General features: G+C 36.5%; 2 protein-coding genes across 2 annotated transcripts; one reads left to right on the forward strand and one right to left on the reverse strand.

Annotated features, from left to right (window-relative positions):
* Positions 1-2010, forward strand: LOC147514140 (AT-hook motif nuclear-localized protein 24-like). The gene has a single exon (XM_086597552.1). It carries the CDS (start codon positions 579-581, stop codon positions 1515-1517), a length of 939 nt encoding a protein of 312 aa, XP_086453678.1. The 5' UTR covers positions 1-578; the 3' UTR covers positions 1518-2010.
* Positions 2011-8810: 6800 nt separating this feature from the next.
* LOC147514141 (kinesin-like protein KIN-UB) lies at positions 8811-22293 on the reverse strand. The gene is made up of 19 exons (XM_086597553.1): positions 21942-22293; positions 21038-21138; positions 20794-20916; positions 20362-20547; positions 19972-20193; positions 19689-19845; positions 16598-16747; positions 16279-16367; positions 15673-15876; positions 15015-15140; positions 13930-14064; positions 13688-13819; positions 12184-12310; positions 11996-12088; positions 11403-11528; positions 11135-11260; positions 9796-9939; positions 9546-9674; positions 8811-9452 (listed from the first exon to the last, which is right to left on the reverse strand). Exons 1-19 carry the CDS (start codon positions 22138-22140, stop codon positions 9292-9294), a joined length of 2730 nt encoding a protein of 909 aa, XP_086453679.1. The 5' UTR covers positions 22141-22293; the 3' UTR covers positions 8811-9291.
* Between the last annotated feature and the right edge of the window lie 1216 nt (positions 22294-23509).

Here is a 23509-nt window from a genome sequence, read left to right on the forward strand (position 1 = left end):
GACAAAAGGGAGAAAGAGAAAAGGGACCCATCCACCGCCCATGCGCATGCTGTCTTAGTGAAAACTAAACCAAGTTTGCTTGACCTAACCCTAACCCAAACCTTAACTCATCAAGAAAAACAAACCCAATTAAACCACTAATCTCATTTCCTCTTAATTTCTTTCTTATCTACTATTTCCATAACAACCCTTCAACTGCAGTTGCAACATAGAGAGAGAAACTCACAACCCAAGTAACACTCATATATCCTTCCTACAAAAGGTTAGAGAGAAGAAAGATGAAAAAATTGGTGGGTGATGCAGAAAGGCTCCTTTTCTTCTTCTTTTTCTAGGTGAAGAGTAGTATAGAACTAGTTGATTATCAAAATCAAAACAAGAAAGAAATGGGAGATATACACTCATAAGTTTTTTTTTTCTCTAGTTCCGCTCTTTTTTCTTCTCTTTGTATAATCCCTCCTGTAAGTACTTCTTTGATTTTTCTGTTCTTCCATCATTTTCTAGTTTTTCAAATTTGAGCTACTTGGGGTTTTGTGTATGTGAAGAGGGGTTCTTAGAAAGATAAAAGGGGGAAACCAAAGATGGATCAAGTAACAGCATCAGCTCATGGTCACTCACTTCCACCTCCTTTTCACACTAGAGATCTTCAACTACACCACCATCACCACCAGCACCAGCAACACCAGCACCAGCACCAGCAACATCACCAACACCATCAGCAGCAAAATTCGGAAGATGACGAAGGCAATAGCGGCCTAAACAACAGGGGGAAGAAACGAGATCACGATGATAACAACAAAAATGATAGCCAAGATATGGTGGCACTTAGCGGCGGAGATAGTGAGATCACAAGAAGACCAAGAGGAAGACCTGCTGGATCTAAGAACAAGCCTAAACCACCAATTATCATTACCCGCGACAGTGCCAATGCTCTCAGAGCTCATGTGATGGAAATCGCTAATGGATGCGATGTGGTTGACAGTGTTTCGGCCTTTGCAAGGCGGCGCCAGCGAGGAATTTGCATTTTGAGTGGAAGTGGCACAGTCACCAATGTTACACTAAGGCAGCCTGCAGCACCAGGTGCAATTGTGACCTTACATGGTCGGTTCGAAATTTTATCCCTTTCTGGTTCATTTCTACCACCACCGGCTCCACCATCCGCTACCGGATTGACCATTTACTTAGCCGGTGGACAAGGCCAAGTTGTCGGTGGAAGCGTTGTTGGGCAGCTCTTAGCATCGGGTCCAGTAGTAATAATGGCTGCGTCATTTGGTAACGCAGCCTATGAGAGACTCCCCCTAGAGGATGAGGAACCGCAACTCCCGATGCAAAGTGGAGGACCCCTCGATTCACCGGGGATGGTTGGTAACCAACAACAGCAACAGCAGCAGCAACAACATCAACAACAACTCATGTCTGATTCAAACGCACCTCTTTTTCAAGGCTTACCACCCAACCTTCTCAACTCTTGCCAATTACCAACCGAGGCCTATTGGGCAACTGGTCGTTCACCTTATTAACACAGGGCACAGAGACACACTTGACCACTCTTTTTCTTGTTTCGCTATCCCATCACCTATCACTTGTTAAGAAAACCTATGAGGAATTCTAGTTGAAAAGAATTTGATGAGTTGTTGTTGGAGATTATTAGGGTTTTTCCTTGGTTTCTTCTTCTTTTAGTATCTTCAATTCACGCGTTTGATGATTTGATGCTTCATATTCTGTTTGATTGATTGAGGAAGCTTGTACAAATTCAAGTATTCTTGGTAAGTTGGATTACACGCAAAAATTTTCCACAAACTTGCCCCATGTGACAAAAGCAGAAGAGAAAGCTAAGAAGAAGAAAATGAAGATGAAGATGAACAAGAGTGATAGATATTTCTATCTCAGCTAGCTCTTACATTCTAATTGTCTCTCTTATAAATTTCTATATTTCCTTCTTTTAGTAGCTTGTTTGATAAAAAAATTTTACATTTCCTTCTCTGCACAGAATCTGACGGTTTTGGACTTGCATTTTGTGACTTTTATCAGTTTCTATTGCTAGACTAGTTTTCTTTTTTCCTTTTTTTTTTCTGAATGTTTCGGCTTCAGTTATACCTCTTACATGATTCCAAACCAAAATTAAAAAAGAAAAGGTAACTACAAAAGCAGCACCAAATTAGTTACTTACACACTTGGATTATGTATGTCTTAGTTTCTCTTATTCTAAATAAAAACTATCAAAACATTTGCTCTAAATCATATGTTTCTCATGTTTTGGCTATTAATAGCATTATATTACAGTCACTATTATTGTCATTATGTGCTTTGATTAATTTGAGAAAATATTGATGAGGAAAAGGTGTTCATTTATGTGAGTGAAGCTTTCAATGTGGTGAGAAATGCAAGGTAATGGTTATGGTATGGGCATAAGGCTTTTTTTATGAAGAAAAGGAGTTGGAGAAGGGAGACATGAGTATTGGGTATTGGAGTACACGTGCACTGTTCTGAACAAGTTCTTTTTCGAGGCAAAGTTCAGACTTGAATGTAAAGGTAAACAACGAGGACACAGAGAGAGAGAGCTGGAGGAAGAAGAGATCGAAGAGTTATAAAAGGTAAGTTCAATTCTCTCTTGGTTGGCTAAAGTGTCATAAAGTCTGGATCAAGAGGTTCGACAGCTTAGAGAGGTATGTATATATTATAAACATTTTAGTTGTCCAGAAATGGTGGACAATCAGCTGTTTAATTCAATTCCCAGCTAATGTTCATGTATTGGAACTTAACTTCCACCACTATAGCGCGCCATTGCTTTTCTTTCTTCTTCTTAATTAGCTAGCTAGTCATGCTTGTTTGAGGTACTTCTTTAGAGTTTCTTCCTCTATTCTCTTCCATCATCTTCTTCTATTCTCCTTTTTATTTTGGTTTGTAGTACGTTTCTTTCAGTGGATCGGAGTTTGATTGTTATCTAACTCTTAATAGTCTCTGTTGTTGCATGTTGTTTGCTTGTCAAGTTTCCTTCACTATAAATATTTTTTATTTTTTATTTTTTATTTATTTTTTTTATTTTTTTCATGTAGTGCTTCTGTTATCTTAATCACCGCCATTACAAGTCTCCTATACATCCCTTGCCTATCTCCTCTTACTCTTGCCATCCGCCATTGTATCATTTTTCTACTTCTTCCACCTTTTCCATATCTATAGTCAGCTATTCTTCTCCTGATGTATTCATGGTTTATAGTGTTCCTTCTTCCTCTCTCTGTGTAGCATTCTTTCCATCTGATCAATAAAAATACCTTACCTGCGTGCAAAAAAAAAAAAAAAGTCTTCGCCTCATTTGTTTTCCAAAGTACCATATCTTTTCAGTTTTCTTCTGTGGCCCAAGTTACTAGAGCAACGGTGTTTTCTTTTTCTCAGAGATACTACATTAAAATTTTCAGTTACTGTGAATTGCTGTCTTGTCTATCAGATAGCTACGTTAGAGTTCTCTTCTTCTAGAACAATTTTTACTTTGAATTGGTCTGATCATCTTAGAATACACTTGATACCATAAAAGAAGCAATATGTACTGGAAAGAAATTTTCTTCGTTGAACTAGAAGTCAGAAGTGTATCTTCTTTCAAGCTTATCTAGCCACTTAATTCCAATGAGTGTCACATAGGTATACCTTGAACTAAGTAGACAGTGTAGCTTTTCCAGATTCGGTGCTACTTCGTGAAGCTAAGGTTTGGTTTAGATCCTTAAAAGATATATATGATGGTGTCATATAAATAGAATATGAGTGCAGATGATTATTATGTGGACCATATCTACTGTACTGAAGATAACTCCATTCATGATGACCACCAGAGGTTAACCTGAAGCATTTAGACAAAACAGTGTGTCCAGATTTATTGAGTTTAGGCACCATCCTATCACTTTATTCTTTGAACTGCTGTCATGAGACTATAAATATAGTTCTTTTCCTTTGTTCCCTTTTGTTTTCCGAATTGTCAATGAGAAATGTTGAAGGTCTAGCTGATTCCTATTTGCAAATTAAACTTTCTTTTGACCAAAAAGAAAAATAATGGTACATATACGTGAGTACAAAAGGATTAGAAATAAGAGGTAGGCCGGGCAAAATCTTATAATAAGAAACAAGGACGAAATCGATTTCAGATATATGGTTTATGAAGGCTGAATCAAGGTAATCTGTAAGAGGGCCAATGAAATATCGTGGAATTATGTACATTTGTAAGCATAGTTTTGGGATAAATAAGTTGGGCAAGTATTCAAGCCGAGACTATTGAGCATCAGTAGGTCAGGTTCTTTCTTCATTAGCTAGAGGACCCCATAAAGCTTTTCTCACACTCGGTTATCTCACCGAGCCTCGGCAAGCAAAAGTGCAAAACATCGACCTAATTCTGATTCGAGCCCAAGTACCTTCTAGCCCGGGTCTGGATGTTCACGTCTCTAAAATGAGCATGGCTCATGTAGGAATGTAACATTGTACCTTCCAAACTCAAAAGCCATCCAGTAGTTCAAAATTTACAACCCCTACTTGAAGTTATGGTGTAGACTCCAAGTAAACTAATGAAGTCACCCTTCAGCCAATTAGATGATATACTTATATATTATTTGTCTACTAATTAGATGAGAGTTTTCTATATTACTCTTTCAAACTAAATTCATAGTTTCTATTAAATTCTATGTTAGTGGTGATGCTAGGAGAGTTGTAACATTGATATATTAGACAAACCAAGAATAAGAACAGAGAAGACTAAAGATTGATTAAGGTTGGAGTTTAGAGTCTAAGAGAGTGTTTGTTCTCTATCCAGAGTTACATACTTATACTAACCTAAAATATGATAATAGCAACTACTAGATATGGATGTCCACACTTATAGAAACATGGGACTTTCTATATTGGACATACTAATACTAACATATTCTAATATTCCCCCTCAAGCTGTAATTACGCAAATTATACAAATTACAACTTAGATTACAAAAAAACAAAAGATAATAATATTGCTCCTCCTTTTGCATAGAACTGTCTTTAGTTGAAGAACTTCGAACAACCTGTTGAGGCGTTACGGAGGTGAAACTATCGGTGTAGGCAATGGCCTACACTCAATATTAAAGGTGTACCACCGGTCGAAACCCGAAATCATAACACCGGTTTAGTGGCGCGTTTTTTGGCTACTACTTACTCCATTCGCTATTATGGTCATCATAATATAAAATGAAAACAATAACACCGACTTTTGATGTGCTTCTTGGCCGCTACTATCAATGTCACCGCGATAATGTTAACAAAATACTATTATGGGTACTCTGAAACATACTTGCAGTTGTGAGGCTTGGCTCTACACCAAAACATAATGCGTGTTGAGGCTTGATTGCTATCGAATAATCTTGAAACCGAATAGTGGAGATGTCATACTGAAGACTGAATAGTGGATATGCCTTGTCATGAAGAGTTCGTCAAGGCTTGCTGGAATATGGAGACATGAGTACTCTTCCTCATACGTCTCCATATTCTCCTTCCCTCATATACTACTAAATGTATTCATATCTCCTTATTCCCCCTCTCAAGTTGGAATATACAAATCTATTGAAACATACAAAGGCTTGTCTATTCCGACTTGAACTTGAAACTGAGAAAACTAAATACCAACTTATACAACCAACCAATGCCCACTTCAAAAAACTATACCTCATACTCCAATTCACAAAAAAAAAATTCTAACAGAACATGCATCAAACAATACTCACTATAGAGGATGAAGGGTGGGTCGCGCCTTTTTATGATGATTACTTAACTTCGGAGCAATGGAAGATGGAAAGAATAATTCCTCGTGAGATAGAGGTCATGTGCCCCTATAATACTTCAAACAAACAACTTGATCATGTTCTAAAAACTGAGACAGAAGACGGCATCAATACCAATTGCGCGGAAGCTAGAATCCCAAACATCCATAATGGCATACAAACAATAATACCCCTCCAATCCTGGATGAGAGTGCAAACTACCTTCCAAAGGCTTGATACTTTAAAAATCTCGAAAACTTATGTGTGGAGGCATGAGCGCGTGCGCGCCTTCATCAAGGCCAAATACTTCGGGATACAGAGAGATTGTGCCCCTCTTATCAATACTAAGACAGAAAGATTGCGGAAGACATAGATTGCAGAAGCGAAACAATACTAAGAAACCAATACTGAGAAACTTCAGATCTCTTTCCTAGCATTCTTCAAACAAACTTTAAACACTAACGGAATCTTTAAAACTTACTTTAACATGACGATGAATAGTACCATGATCAGTATCGGTGAATAGTACCCGTGAACAGTGTCGGTGAGCAATACCGTGAACAGTAAACTCGCCAGAGAAAAAATTGAAACTTGAATTGAGATATAAAAACTTCTTCTTGTGAGAAATCCTTCTTATTCTTGAAACTTGACTTGAATAATATACTGAAAAACTTAAATAAACTTGATTTTGTTTCTTGGTGAGGGATTTTTCTCCTGGCATACCACTGAACCTCGCTTTGATACCATGTTAAATTCTATGTTAGTGGTAATGCTAGGAGAGTTGTAACATTGATATATTAGATAAACCAAAAATAAGAACATAGAAGACTAGAGATTGATTAGGGTTGGAGTTTAGAGTCTGAGAGAGTGTTTGTTCTCTATCCAGAGTTACATACTTATACTAACCTAAAATATGATAATAGCAACTACTAGATATGGATATCCATACTTATAGAAACATGGGACTTTCCATATTGGACATATACTAATACTAACATATTCTAATAGTTTCTAAGTTACCCAGAGCACTAATGATACAAGTACACCGATATTCTTACGACATAAGATAGAAGAAGTTTAGAGGATATGCTAAAGTGCATCATTTCTTAGGAATCGGAAGGTTGAAACGGATTGCCCATGAACTAGCTTAGTAGCACATACCCTAAACTGAAAATATACACAACGACATAACGCAACCGCCACAAGCTTGGGCAAGGCAGCAAGGGAAGAGAAGCTCCCACATAGGTATCAGTTTGAGGTCTTCCACGAATTCAAAGCCCACACCAATGGAGCGTCCGTGGACATTAAAACAAAGAACGGGCCCTAGGACAATATTGAGTTTTAGTTTTGGTTTTAGTTAGGAGTCTTAGGACAATATAATTATGGCTAAATGACAGTTTTGTTCATTGACATTTCTGCCCTCTACTTGATGATTTTGGGCAAAAACATGTCTCCATTTTGTTTGACGGTTTTTCTCTTTTCTTTCATTATTAATCTCCTTCAACCAATTTTTGGGGATCAGATTTTAATTATATAGAATGGACAATTCAAATTTTAGCTACGAATTTATATGCAAATAGGTGTATGCATGTTTTAATATACATGCATAATAATGTTTGCATTACACATGCATAATAGTGTGATATACACATACATAGTAGTGTTTGCATGCGTGTCATACACACACTGCACGTAATGATGTTTGCATGTGTATCGGATCACTACTCTCAAGTCCCAACTTAAAAATATTCTCGACGACAACAATATTGAAATTGAGATAAATTATACGATTGATTAACATAAGATTCAAGCATTTGAAGAAGAAATTAAATTGTTGTTTCAATTGTTTGTCGAACCAGTGTCAAAACCGACCCAATTATTCTTCAATCAACAATAACCTAGAATTGAAAAGTGAAAAAGTAGATTAAAGTGAAATGAGTGTTTGTCATGAGAGAATAAGATGTTTTCTCACATTTTAAATCACTAATAACAACACACAAATCAATTAGCTCAAACGTGAAAACAACTAGATCTCAAAAAAATTTACAAATTTTAAAAAATTCAATTTCTATTATGTTAGGAGGAGAAAACTATTGTTAGAAAAAAAATAAGACAAAATTTGAAAATTTTATTCTAGAACCATAATTATAACCGGCCGTTGATTTGTTCTTGAACCATAAATAAAAATAATCCGATACTACAACCATAATTATTCTTCAATTTGTGGAATTAGGCCTAATTTTATGACATTAAAAAAACCATTCAAGCCCAAAAAGGACATAAGTCACATAACCCACGGTAATAATCGGCAACACCCATGGTGAAGCTCGATTTTAATTCATACAACTATACAATAATTTGACCAAGTCATCGTGGAGCATACCTGCACGGCAAGTACGGTTCTCAATCAAATCTTATGGCGTTTGTTAACTGGAATCGGACTTGAGTGGAATTAAATAGAATCCGTAGTGGACCGCCCACTTTTGGCCTGTTTGGGAGGGCTGGACTACTCCTATTAACAAGTCTCTAAGAGACCCCTGATAATCCAACAGAATCATAGACTATACTGCCAAGTACACATTTTATAAGTTGAATCAAAATCCCATTCCAATGGATTCACTCCATTCTATTTCCAAATAGTTTCCACTCTCAGTTGCCAAACAATGAAGAATAGGGATTGCGGGTCACAAGGTTTGCCTCTGGAACTAAGCTAACGAAGCTAATTACCATGAATTGAAAATGCAACTTCGCAGGTTGACGAAAAATACCAAGCTTTGATAACATCTTAACCCTTATTGTTCCAATTTGAGATTCAAACTTTGACAAGGAGCAACCAGCAAAAAATAATTAATCAATCAAATTCACTTAAATTGCTACCCTTTTTGTTTCAATTTCTTGATCAAACCTTTGACAAGGAGCTACCAGTAAAAGATAATTAATCCATCAAATTCACTTGTGATCTTTAAGACTATGATTTTGGTAACACGTTCAAGTTGTACCGTTGCAGTGATCAAACATGCACATTAACCATTTTAAGGGGAGGTATCATTGTTTAAAGAATATGAATTCAGTCAATCGTCCAGCACACACTCAATAGCTATAGACCACTGCAAGAACCCGGCAAACCTTTATCGGCTGAAGGACAAGGAATGCCTGTTTACAAGCTAACAAGAATTCATGTTTCTTTTCCTCTTCCTTCTTCCATATACAAATCATTTCCTATAAATTAGAAAACTACACCTATACGTGGATTCCACTGAACATAACCAATTGCCGTAAGAACATATTACAATGAAGATAAACACAAAACAAAGACTTCAAACACATGAACCACATAATTAAAGAATTACTTACCGAACCCACCCCTTCAACAAAAATTTAGAAGGATCCCAGCTGATCCGGTGCCAGATCAATCATCTCACTTGAACAAATTCCTTGCACACGACACAAGAATACAACAGTGCTGGGATATGTTTCCACCAAACTGCAACAACTGCTCCATAGTTCAGAGGTCCAGTATTAAATATCAACACTCTATACGTAGCCGTCGCAGTTCAGCTTGGAATGTGGGGCTGGATGTTAGAGTCCGAATGGCAAGAGTCCTTATATCTTCCCTAGAGCAGTCTCGGGATATGCGTACCAGCTCCCATAAGGCACCCCCACTAATCATGTCCTTGGCATTTACTTCTGAAAAATAGAACACTCTTTTCAATATAACAGTACAACTGTACAAGTCTATACACTTTAAATTTCAATATAGGACGAGGAAGTAGCGCTAACCATGTTGGGCTAAATGACAGAGTGCAAGCTCAATATGACGCCTGATAGGAGAGGCTTCATTATTGGCATTCTGTACAATCCAAGGGAGTGCTCCATCATCAATCAGGAGAGACCTCCCAGTTTTTGTTCCTGATTGTCATTACCAGTTACAATATTTGTGCATCAATATAGATCCCTATAATGCAAGAAAAAACTAATACAAAAATAAAATGAATTAAGTTCAGCCGCAATATCACACAAATCCAGTTACCTTGAGTTGATGCCCTCGACTCACACTTTGCAAAGTTGGCAATTCCACGTGCCACTTGAGCAAGAACATCTGGATGTCCACATCTGACCATTCCCAGTAATGCCTTTATGCCACCTTCATCTCTTAGTGTTGTCTGCAGCTTATCTGGAGAAAGAGAAAACAATCAAGAGTAAGTTTTGGTGGCAAAAGCAGTTGAGGAAGAGAAAAGAAAACATATAATGTATTGAAGATGGACATCCAACTTAAAACTAATTGGTGATAAGTGGAGCGGCCCAGAATTTATATATTGATTGGCTAGGCATTAGACACCCAATGTGGGGTTATAATCTCAACATAATGAAATCAAAACAGCAAAATAAAAAATACAGGATTGACAACAGTCTAAGAGTTCAATAAAACCATCAATGTGCTGATACTTAGTAACAGTGGAAACACCTATTTTCACGATCAAATAATCATTTAGATGAGCCCAGGCTGATTATATAAAACCAGAACTGCCTTACATAAATTAAGAGCCTAACCACGCTAATACTAAATAAGATAAGTCAGTCAACCGCGTTTGGAGTTTTTCCATCAAACCGATATAACCAAAAGGCATTCACCCCAATGTGCTGATGGTTAAACAAAAACTGCAATTATAATGTTGCTTAAACATTCAAAAGAGCGCACTTATTTTGACACAAAAACAACTGGATGTTGTATCACATGAATACTACAAAAGGTAACATTAAGGAATGAAGATAAATCCAGATCAAGTTGTCAAGATTTCAGAGTAAAATCCAAGATGTGGCATAAAGGCTTCAAAGTCCACCAAATAGGAGAGTCGTCTAAAGAAATGCTATAATCACCTTACTATGGAGCACACATTGAAGAATGACAAAAATAAGCACAGATGGGATCACAGGAAGCATGATTCAACAAGATATTCTTCATTGAGCAGTAGCGCTAAAAAAGTTCAAAGTTCTTGTATCTGAGCAATGAGCTCATGGAAAGAGCAGCACTCGAAAGGAAGTTCCAAAACAGGACAGAATACAGTAGACATGCCTCTTTAACACCTTTCTCGATCGCTATGCAAACAGGTCATATGAGTATATGAGGTATTGTTACTCAAAACAACACCTAAAAGGTAAATGGCACACTGCCATTACAATTCAAAAGTAACGAGTTGGTTATAAATGTCTCTGGTGTAACAAAATCGAACTAAAGAAGGCAACCTTCGAAGAGAGCAAACCTAGAAAACTAATCAGTAAAACACTAAAACTACACTTAGTCCTGAAACAGTGTAGGTGATTCCTCCATCAAAAGAGAAGCACTTAAATACGAAGGAGATTAAGTTTACCATTTCCGCATAGATTAGCAATTGCCCCAGCAACCATACGAAGAGTTTGAGGATCATCAGCATCAGCAGCAGTCATCGACAACAAACTAATGCCCCCTTGATCCATTATAAGCTCTTGATTGGTTTCTGCCAAATTACCCGAAAAATCAGAGGGGAGAATGAAAAAAACTATGATTGATTCCATATTCGGCCCCAAAAGAAACACCTGTAATCAAAAAAGAAACACCTGTAATCAAAGTAGAATGAATAAGAGACATAAGATATTCACCATTCATTGCTAGGTTGGCAATAGCACCAGCAGCTACTCTACGGATCATCTCATCCTCGGAGCTTTTAAGAAGCAACAGCAAGGATGTCAGACCACCAGCTTCAACAATCTTCTCTTGATTTGCTTCTGCAGTTACACGGAAAAAATAGCACATAGAACACAATCATCACCTATGTCATCAAAACCCAATCCCAAAATTCAAATGTGGACACTATATCATTCCTAATAGAAGCTAACATACTACCCCGTAAACCGATATGGTAAGTCAAGGCCCAGATCAATTTAGTTATAACCCAGAGAACAGTTCAAAAATATGATTTGGTTCATGGAAATTAATAAAAGGTTAACATAGAGACTGTGTTGCGCTGGTACTTCAAAATGCAAGCGATACCTGTGTCGGACACTCCATATTTTAACTGAAAATGCCATGTCTCCGGAGTGTTCCTGCCGTGTCTCAGCACAACACAGCATATATATAAACTTTTCAAATAGAATCATTTCGGTCTCAGAAGTAAATATCGCCTAGAATGCTAGCAATGGCACATGTTGAAAATGAACAGAGTTCTAAATCGAAACAAACATAAGAAACGCACCTTCGGCTGCCAGATTTGCAACAACTTTTACTGCATGAATCCGGACCTCAGCATCTTCTGATTGAAGCAATGACAATATCTTTCGAAATCCCACTGCAACGACAATGATTATCTTTTGAGTAAAAAAAAAAGCACTAGAGAGGTAATCGTCAAATATCCAGCACATCTTTCAGATATTATTCTGTTACCTTGTTCAGAGAGTTTAACTTTTGGCTTTCCAGAATCATTAATTTGCGAATGCCTAACTTGAGACATGAGGGAATCCAAATCATTGAAGATTTTCCCAGGCCCACCTCTGTCTAGACTCCTCCTAGTCTACAAAAGCAATGTGTAGGTTTAAAACTAAGCATTCCTTTACAAAGCATATGTCCCCTAAACATAGAATTGTTGTGGCACATACCAAGCATCCTAACATCATAACATATTTATAAATGTGCGCCAGTGATGTGTACAATCATTACCAAGATACATGTTATATAGCTAATTTACTCTAAAAGCTCAAACTTATAGAGGAGGCAGAACTTAATGTATATCAAGCGCTGGAACGGGGATAGAACATAGGTGGGACACATTTAGAAATATGGTGCGACAATCTCAACAATAAGAAAGAAAGCACAACAAAAACGTTCCATTTCATTACCCACTTTCTAAAAAAAATAGGAAATAAGGATAAATGTATTAGGGTATTACTGTGCACACTGCACAGAACCCCAACCATTTTATACGAAGGACAAGGCTATATGACATGGTAAATAAAATTTAAGAAGGGTGCGGGTTAGTAAATGTATTACCGACATCAAAATTCCAACTGAGGTACTAGCTGTTAGGGTGTGAATCGATACAGTTGTATAAGTGAAGCTATTAACCACATAATATCTTTCATAGTATGATCTGATATCACTCATAATATCCTTTTGCACCCCACCCCGAAATATATATATTATACAACACCCTTTTTTAAGTTGAATTAAGAGCTAACACTGTGGGTATGATCTTATCACTATAAAGATCATATCTACCAAATTTGAGTTCATTTTCGAAATCTCTTCCCCTTTCAAAAGTTGATTTGAAATGTGATTTTATTTTAACGGTCATGATTTAAAATTTTGCAACATTCTTTTGGCATCTTTAGAAATTTCCAAATGAGTCCATTTTTTGCAGAGTTGTTATTCATGGTGGAAAGATGATATCCACAAAAAATTAAGTCCTAAGTCAATTTGTAGAGTGAGATATGAGCCATTGTATAAACTACTGTATAAAAAGTGTTGTATATGGATTTCTCCCATATGCACAAATTGGCTTGTGTAGATATTTGTTTACATCCATGGTGTAAAAATTCAAAAAAAGAAACTGCTATGAGTGCTCAATCAGCTAGATTTAATAGTTTCTAAAATAAAATGTGACACACCTACCATGTAGCAAACCACCTACTCACACTAACAGGTTAATCTCAATACTACCCAAACACATGGAAACCAACACATTTGGGCACAGTACTGCAAGTACGGGAGCTAGTATAGCCAAAGTCTGATATCATGTTTAATAAAATGGAATTTTCTGAAAATCAATAGCCCCGGGGACTGAAAAATAAGTGGGCCAATGGGAGACAACATGTGGGCAGAATAATCTCAACAACCCCATATATCTAAATTATTTTTCACAATAATGACATAAAATATGCATCAGGCACACCTCATCAGCATCAAAACTCAACTGCAACAACTGTCTTTTTAAATCTGTGATTTCTGCTTCAAGTTTCTCATTCTGATGTTCCTCATCCTCCAGCATTTTGCGGAGCTTTAAAATCTCGGCATTTCCATTAGCCTAGGAAACGAAAAAGGTTGTTTTACATACTTGAATCGCATATACTCAAATTTTCACCAGAAAATAAGTTGCTAAAACAAGCACATTCCGTTACTGAACCAAAGACGTACCTCAGACCTTTTCCACTGCACAAGTTGGCTTCTAAGACTGATAACCTCCTCTTCGGCAGCCTTTCTTAAATTTATTTCAAGTTGAAGAGCCTGTTTGAGCTCGACAACTTCCTTAATTGTAGAAACAACTGATCCCTGTAGCAGTAGACAAAGTCATACAATGAAACCACTTGAGCACCAAACTTCAGTGATGATTATGGAAGCCACGGAAGCATATGCACGAGAGCTACTGATTGCCTTCCCATTATAAGTAACAGACAAAAACTCAATGCATTTTGTTATGCTCTTATAGCAACCATGCACTAAATACTAAATGGATAACCAATATTAAAAAAAAAATGAAATCTCAAAACAAATTGTATTTTGTTTAGTCTGTTCTTCTCTAAATCTGAATAAAAACATTCAAACAGACCTAACATATTACGATCCGAGTTGTCAAGGGATAGATTCCAAATTTGAATTATTGCTTAATTCTCTTTTCTCTTTTCCTTTTTTTCGTTTAACTTTTATAGCGTTCAGATTTAATAGCAATTGCAGGCTCAGTTGTTGCAAAAAATATTAAATGCAACAATGCAGCGTCATATCAGTGTACGTGTGTACCGTTACTTTTGTTTTTCCTTCATACTCTCCTAGCGCCTCTTAGAAACATAGAAGATGGTGAGCAAATGAGTATAAGAACAACAAAGGTTTTGACCCACATCTGAACTTAAAAAGTTAATAAATTCAGAATACGAAAGACTGATAATGCAAAAATCCCTAGAGAAGCTAAACAATTCATGGCGTCAGAGTCGGTTCTTCTTGTATAAAAGTAGAAGTCACTATAACACCACGAATGAGATCAATGGAGATTAAGCTTACACATCAAATGAACATTATGCTCGTGACTCAAAGCAGAAGTAACCTGCCTCCAATATTCCTTTCAGAGTTAAAAACATAAAGAAAACGTGATAGAAAAACAAAGACCAGTTACCCAGGGGAATGAAAAACAAAAACCAGAAAGCATGGAAAGACAAAGGACTGTGGGTTCCATGTCAAACAACCAAAGCATATTGATTTAAAAGCATGCAAATATCAATGCTACGTACCGTATCTGAGCATTCAGGTTTGGCTTCCACTTTAACTCTATCATCATTGAGTTTTTGCTGAACCCACTGTTCCTCAAGCTTCTTTATAGATTCCTTGTAATCTTTTTGCAATTGTAATTGCTCATTCTATAATAGAGTGAAATTCGTACAAAAAGGTATAAGTATAGTCCATTACGCTAGAAGAACAACAAACTTTGGCAATGCAAGGTACTGATGCAAGGAATAGTTTTTTTCAAAAATGCTATAATCCATAGCTAGGCTTCACTTGCATCGGTAAACAATGTCAACACTGATATGTTTGTTAAGCTTCATTAATTGATTTAGATTTTTTTTCCTTTAATCATATGCAAGTGTACCGTCTAACTAACTTCTTATCTTTATTGATATATTACCCTAAACATGACGCCCCAGATGGAATTAATCAAAGTAGAAAGTAGAACATATTCATCTTGTCAATAACAGCTAACAAAGTGAGTATGTACGATGCAAATCTTGTGTTTGAAGTTATAAATCCCAGTTTTTTATCCAACCTCTAATTAACACATAGTCACTCAAAATATATACTCCTGTCCAACATCACTGTATCAATCATTTTTTATTTATTTTGTCCTTTTTGGTGTCTGTGTGTATGTGTCAAAGCTAACTGTAGAAAACCAACCTCCAATGCCTCGGCATAGTTTCTCTCCACATCAGAGATATGATTTTGTGCCTCAATTGTGATTCTTTCCAACTCATCTTGAAAAGCTTTCTGCTGCCTCTCATGCTCTGCAATGAGTTTGTCCAATTGAATATCAAGCCTTCTTGACAAACTTTTGTAATCAAACTCCTCCTTTATTTTCACCATATTCTCAACCTTCATAGCCTACAAGATCCAAAAACAGTATTGAACATCTATAGATCAACTATGATGGGGACGAACCCCAAGCAGAAGAACTCAAAGGAATTCCTCAATTTCATAAAAACTACAAAATGCAATTAAAACCAGGTTGCAAATTGCATAGAAAAACAATTTATATTAACAGAAAAAAATACTGCACAACATTTAAGAATTAGTCCAACTCAAAGGAAAGGGATGGTGCTAAATAAAATTCATCATAATGTGCTCTGAGGATTCTACAGTTTTTTAGGGTAGATGAAGACGTGATGATGCAGTTTATATACCATATGTCCATATGTAGTCAACAATCATAAGGTTACTATTGTTCAACCGACAATTTGCAATTTCTAGTGAAAAACAAATAACCACTATCCCACATACACATACCCTTTGTCCAAACATTATGGTACTTGATGTCTCCCCTCGATGACGTGGTGATGGACCAATAGTAACAATTAGCGAAGTCCTTGCCGTGCCTGTTACACTTCAACAAATGTCAGGTATTCCTCTGCAGATTGGAAACATATATAAGCTTATATTTATGTATGTATACATGTATTAAGTGCTTATGACACGTGCTGGACCCTTGGTGGCTGAGGCACGAGGAATGTCAGAGGCGCACCAATATTTTACGAAAATATTAGCTCGGGGAAAGTTAATTGCGGGAAACAGTATATCAAAATCAGGTAAGTGGAAACTGTCTCACCCCCAAATGAATCTCGAAGCAACCTTGTAAGCTTTGAATCGCGAACTGGCACATGAGGACTGTTTTCTGCAAGGGCATTTATGCATTTCCCTAACGCACTTAATGATAGATTGATACACTTAGCTTCTTCTAGTGTATGCCCCTCACTTCCTGCCAAGGATAAAAGTAACTAATCAACACCAAGTGGTAGAGATGTTAGGTCAGAGCATTATAGGATACAAAAAATAATAATATTCATTTATCTTATTTCTTTTCTTTCTTCTTGCTAGAGTTGTGTGAGGTTTTCCATATTGTAAACATACTATTTTCCTATATAAGAAGTGTGAAAGAAGACTGAAACTAATTAAGCCGTACTCTCTTTTCTCTCTAAACTTTCTTCTTCATTAGCAATAATATCATTTTACTCTTCTTTATCAACTGATAGCACTAAAACAGTATCAAATGTATCTTAACCAATTTGAACATTCATGTAACAAGTATGAACTACACTTTTATGATTCAAACTCATGGCCTCTGATAAAGCAAGCAACCTCACAATGACACCAGAAGTAGTGCTAGAATTACAATACAATGTTGGTATGAGCAAGAAACACATATTCGAACTCATACAGTGAAGTTGTTTTCATACTCCAATTCCAGTTTCATGTTCACAATGAATTTAAAAAGAGTGATGGTTCGCTACTCAGATGTACACAAGACATTTTAATGCAAGAGAACATTCAGGTTTTGTATGCCAGCATGTCAATGGTGCAATCCTATTTATCCCTCTCCCTCAAAACACAAACAATTTCCCCTGAATCTGGATACAGTACACAACTCCTTACTCGGCCACCAGTAAAACAGCCAGTAAGCTCCTCTCCTCGAAGTGTAGAGCAGATATGCTCAAATTTTGGTTTATTGTTCACAGCAATAACCAAAAGGGCCAACTTTTAAGCAGAACTATTAATACCAAAAATGAACCAAGATTGGTCTAGTGAGACAGCTTCAATAAGACAGGATATGCTTAATCAGACTGGGTTTCGAATCCCCTACATTTTATTTAAGAGATGAAAATGAAATACAAGTCTTTATAGAAAATAAAATTACAGATGCAACTGCAACTGCAACTGCAATGAAACCTAAAGATCTAAGAAGCTAACAACTGATTTCTACCACATATAGAAATATAGAATTCCTCTTACAAATCTTCAAGTCACTTCCTGGAAGGGTTCTTTGTTTTTGTTTTCCCTTCTTTTGATCTGTAATATACTCTGTATAATGACGACGCAGAATTTGCCCAAATAATGGTTTATTGTTGCCAGCAAAAAACATAAGGAACAACTTTCAAGGAGAACTTTTAGATCAAAGATGGACCATGATTGGTCTTGTGAGACAGCTTCTCTAGGACGGAAAATGTTTAATTCAATCTGGGTCTGAAAATGCCTAATGTTATATATAAAGTCCAGATAAGAGATTCTAAGGTCAGACGAAAAATGTTTAATTCAATCTGGGTTTGAAAACGCCTAATACTATATATAAAGTCCAGATAAGAGATTCAAGGTCAAACAAAAAATTAAATACAAGATAACAGATATAAAAAAAAACTATGTTACATGGACACACCATATTTCAAAAATAATCTGTGTCGGATATGCATCCACGTGTCCGTATTGGACACACACGAACACATATTGTGTGTGATATACCGTAGTTTTTTATATTTCGCCATGTTAGACACTCCGTATCCGTGTCGGATATGGACACACGTGTCCGTGTCAATGTAACTTAGAAAATAAATAAATAAATAAATTTGCATCTTCTAAGAAGCTAATAATTGGTTCCTATCACATTTTGAAGGCCTCCTAGCAATCTTAAGTCAAACAAAATCTTTTGAAATGCTTATTTTCTTATTGTGAAAAAACGGTAGAAATCCTACTATATTTTATTTTTATTGGCAAGCCTGTTTTAAATGAGATCAGTAACTCTTTAATGTTGGCGGGGTTCAAGCCCCAGACCTCTGGTATCATCACCCAAAGGTTTTACCGACTTTGCTAGTCGGCACATGCTAGAAATCCTACTATTGGTGAGTAGATAAGTTGTTCAAGACATCAACCATCATCAAAACTTCTGTTCTTCCCTTACAGCAAAACGAGGGAACGAGAGGGACAAATCCAATCGCAGGCACATCTTGTCTAAACAAAACCACACCCAGTTGAAACACCTGTGATATCTAGTAGGACGGACACAGACTTAATAACTATGTTTCTCTAATAGCACCGAAGCCTTTCAAATGAAACTGATGTGGTTTTTGAAATTTGCCAAATTTGACTGAAGTTAACCTGATCCTACTGTAGTTCTTATCCAATTTTTTATTTAGCATCAAATAGTCTAATACATTTCTACAAACCCACTTGGGAGTGGATTGCAGCACACCCAATTTCAACTAAAAAGGGAACACACACACACACACACACATACACACAAGATGAAAAAAAATATTACAACATCCTAATAACCTAGGTGCATGTTGTCCAAGCCCCACCTATTTGATAACCTTCGTTTGATTCAAAGAAAGGGAGGGAAACCAATAATTTTATTTCTGTCCAAGCCCCAACAGTTTAACTAGATTTGTGCATCTCGCTAGGAATCAAGGTTATTACACAGAGAGATAGAAAATACATTATTTATAGATGGTGACATGTAAGAAAGATCCAGCTTATTGGTCACAGCTCAACAAAATCACTCTTTATAACATACTAACACATACTGAGAAAGAAAAAAAAACAAAAACAAAATGAATAAAGAAGAAACATGTGGAATGAATATAGAGACTTAGCATAATATGTGTATGTACTATGTATTATGTGTATATGTATGCATGAACAGAATTCAAGATAAAGACACTCATACAATTTCATACATCTTTAAAAATCATTAATTATGATACCAATATATGCATGTGTAAGTATGTATGTGAGTGTGAATGTATTTATGTAAACCAATGTATGAATGTGTTGATTGATATATTTGCAAATGCATAATAAATATGCACTGCTTACAGGACAGATATAAATATGTATTTAACTTTAGATGTCAAAATTTCGGTCGAGACCTGATTTGTCAATCCGCTCTGAACCTGCTAGATCCACCACAACCAGCTTCCCTTTCCGTACAAGAGGTGCTCTAAAATTTTTTATCATATGGGAAGCATTACCATTTTCACTTGAGAAAGCTGCTTCATTTCCCTTAACAGACCTCCTAACATGAACCTGTTCCAAAAAAGTAACAACTGTTTCTACTCATCTCAAAAAAATGTGAAAAATTCAGATCCATAAATATTCATTTTATACTTTTAATGTGTTAAAACTATACAAGTTAACAATAACAGGCATTACCATCAGAATAGCATGACTACGAGATGATTCAGTATTCAATTTTGTGTTGGCAGCAAATCGATGAGCTTCCCCCAATCGTAACAGCTCAACAAAACTATGTTGGTCCCTTATTTCAACTAGAGTTGCTCCAGGAACTGAAACATCTCCAGTTTTTGGATCTTCAACTATGGGGATATTGTCATTTGTAGGATCAAGAAGGTCTTGGATGGTCTCCATATATAACTGCAAATATATGTATGGAAAGGAATATTAAAGAGACGATTACCAACAGAAAAGATGGACTATAAAGTCGAAGTACAAAATATGAATCATCAAAAATTGCAAAAAGCATAACATAGACAAACAAATAAAGACTGATATATGCAAATAACTACTTTGTACAGGCCCAACCTGCAAGTATGAGACTGAAACAGAATCAATCTCCGGAGAAATATCTGCAAGAATATCCTCCATCGAACGAACCATAATGCCTCGAGCTGCAGTGTCCTCCTCTCCAAGTCGTCCAAGAGTGAAAGTCTTCCCTGTGCCAGTTTGTCCATAAGCCATCACGGTTCCATTGTAACCATCCAGCACACTCTACATAGAAATGATTCATCAGCCCTGGCACTGTGTTTATGAGGTCACAAAGCAAGGTATGACTTACTGATTCAGTTGACATACAAATGCAAAAGAAACTTACTCCATCATAGGCTAAATGTAGATATTACGTCGCTTTTTCCTCAGTTTCAATTCGATAATACTATTGTTTTTACAAAAACCTCAAATGAGCAATGTACAACAATGTCGTAGATAAAAAAAGAATACATTGCCTATCAAACAAACCTCCACAACAGGTTTCGCCACAACTTCATAGACACGCTTCTGAGAGGCGAATTCAGTAAGTACTTCATCGAATTCAAATGTGTCCAAGTCCCAATTGTTTTTGCGCAACTTTAACCTTTTAAGCTGAGGAGGAGAGATAAACAATCAATGGCTACACACTTGCACGCAGACAACAAACAATATCTATAGTTTCTTTACATGAATAAATAATGTATGAAGAACGAGAATAATTTTAAGAAAAAACCTCCGGCTGTAACTCAACGCAATCAGCAAAATCAGCATCTGCAACCTGTTCCTCTGAATTACGAGGACGCAATCTAACAGCAACGCGAACTCTTCCAGGAACTGCCAGAACACCAAAAAGTAAGATCAAGAAAAACTCTTCCCATCACAAACAAAAAGAATGTGAATCCCATATTCTGAGTTGATGGCTGAGAAAATAACAGCGCAACATCATTGACACACGAAGTAAATTGTATATTATTCATATTTTGAACAATGTCCAAAGGTTTTAATTTATAATATGTTTTTCTAAGACCCTAATAGTCTGTCATCAAACCAACAAAACATTTCTTTCCAAAAAAAAAATCTCAACTCCAAAAACAATGAGTGGACCAAGCTACTCGATATTGCTGAACCATAGCATACAGATCCAGTAACAAAAGATGCAAGACAGTAGAAAAGTATAATGATATAACTATTAAAGAAACTAAAAAGAAAATCGCAGTCGATGGGTAGCAAAAAACAATCCACATCATGTCTAAAATCCGTACTTCATCCATGAATATCCCTATGCACAAGCTTCAACCCTAAGGAATTTCCAAGCTCAGTATTGCTTTATACTTTAACTCTGAAAATTCAGTAGTGCAACGGGGCACCACCCACCCCTTGCCCTCTTTAAATACATTAATTAAAAACGTTCAACATACATAATCCACAGTCACAACTACAATGTAGGTAGTTTAAACGAGTAGAATCACATCGATAATTTCGGGTGATACTATAACACCTAATAACTCCAATTTCAACATAAGACAATATTAAAACATATCTACCAACTAATCTCGCATAATCATACTGTAGAAACAACAAAAATAAAGTAACAGATCTTAATAGTGACAGTCATAAAAACTACAAAAATTACCGACCTCCAGAGTCGCCTTTGAGTCCGCCACTACCGAGTGAAGCGGGACTACTTTTTCGAACAGCAGATGTTTGACTTGCTCCACCTCCACCTCTGGATTTTATACTTGATGGCTTACTAAAGTTTGAACTATTCGCTGGAATCGGCCTTTCTAATTTCACTGGTCCTTTCGGTATACCGTTTCTATAACCACTTGATGCCATTTCACTTCAAATGTTTTCTCCCATAAACAAACGAGGAGAAGGAGAAGGAGAAGAAGAGTAGTTTCCAGTTTAGTTGTTGGAGAGAGAGAAAGAGATGGGGTCTTGTTTTTTGGTTTTTGAAAGAAAAAGTGAAGTGAAGAAAAATATGTGGTACGGTGGGTCCTACTTTGGTCTTTAATTAATGTGTTTTTGGGTTGACGAAAATGTCCTTTTATTTGAGTTTGAGTAATGGAAACTGGATTCTCTCGTGGCTTAGATTTTTGTTGGAAGTTGGAACCGCCCCCTCGTGATGTGCTGAATTTACGCCCGACAACTCGTTTTTACTACGCCTTGTTTCCACTTTTTTTTACCTGTTTTGTGTCCACGTCTCCGATGCTAATACGAGGTATAACTGTCTGTCGAAGTAAAACAGCTACTCCTAGAAAAATGCCAAAATAGATCGTGAGATGTTGAAATGTTTTGGTAGTGTGGTATAGGGCTGGAAATGGAGCGGGTTCGGGTCGGATCAGACTATATCCATGTCCATATCCATTTTTTCAATACAAAACCAGATTCAGATTCATGACCCGAATAAATCCAAAATAGCATACCATATCCAAACCATTTCTGTAAATGGGATAACCCGACCCGACCGACCGAAAATCGAACTACAAGTTCTCAATCACCCATGTGTCTACAAACACGAGAGACCTATTATTATTTGGAAGATATATTAATAAAATTTTATATTTTGGATTCGGATCTAGAGAATCCGAACCGTTTAGAATAAAACCATATTTAAATCCGAATTAAAAATGGATAATCCATATCCGACCCATTTTTTATTCGGACTCATTATTAAAGTCAAAACCCGTTGAAATGGGTTTAGATCAAGTCGGATTCGGGTCAAAACCCGCACCATTTCCAGCCCTAGTGTGGTATTGTATGTGGCGTGGTGTGATGTGGTGCTGGATGAAAATATGAAATCCTAATTCTTGAATGATATTTGTATGGAACAAAATTGCAGGGTCATTCGTGATTTCGAACGGAATCTTAAAATTTCGTCTGTTTTGACTATTCCAAACCAACCAAATATATGAAACTGAGACCGTGTGATTGATTTTCTCTCTAAAAAGAGCGTTGTCATTTATTTTAGTACAGCTTGTGACATTTTATTCCTTTTTCTTTTTCTTAACTATGGGCGAGATCGTGAGAGTGCGATACTGTGAATTCCAAAGGACTATCTGGGAATTTAATAGAGCTATTACGAGTGTCTTTCCTGTAGATGATAATCTTTTAAACAAAAGTTTGCACAGTTTTGGCCCAAAATAAGAACCGGAAAGACGTTGTAATTGATGTTATCGGGTCTACTCTATATAGACTAAGTAAT

The sequence above is a fragment of the Coptis chinensis genome, chromosome 3 (genome assembly GCF_015680905.1).
Source record: "Coptis chinensis isolate HL-2020 chromosome 3, ASM1568090v1, whole genome shotgun sequence".
Taxonomy (NCBI): Eukaryota; Viridiplantae; Streptophyta; class Magnoliopsida; order Ranunculales; family Ranunculaceae; genus Coptis; species Coptis chinensis.

Bases quoted from the DNA above. Each gene is read 5' to 3' on its own strand.
- LOC147514140 (XM_086597552.1), top strand. From the start codon at position 579: ATGGATCAAGTAACAGCATCAGCTCATGGTCACTCACTTCCACCTCCT.
- LOC147514141 (XM_086597553.1), bottom strand. From the start codon at position 22,140: ATGGCATCAAGTGGTTATAGAAACGGTATACCGAAAGGACCAGTGAAA. The intron at 20,917-21,037 runs GTTTTTTCTTAA...TCTCCTCCTCAG, and splicing joins GCGTTGAGTTACAGCCGGAG to CTTAAAAGGTTAAAGTTGCG. The intron at 15,141-15,672 runs GTTGGTTTTCTA...ACTCTATTATAG, and splicing joins ACTATGCCGAGGCATTGGAG to AATGAGCAATTACAATTGCA.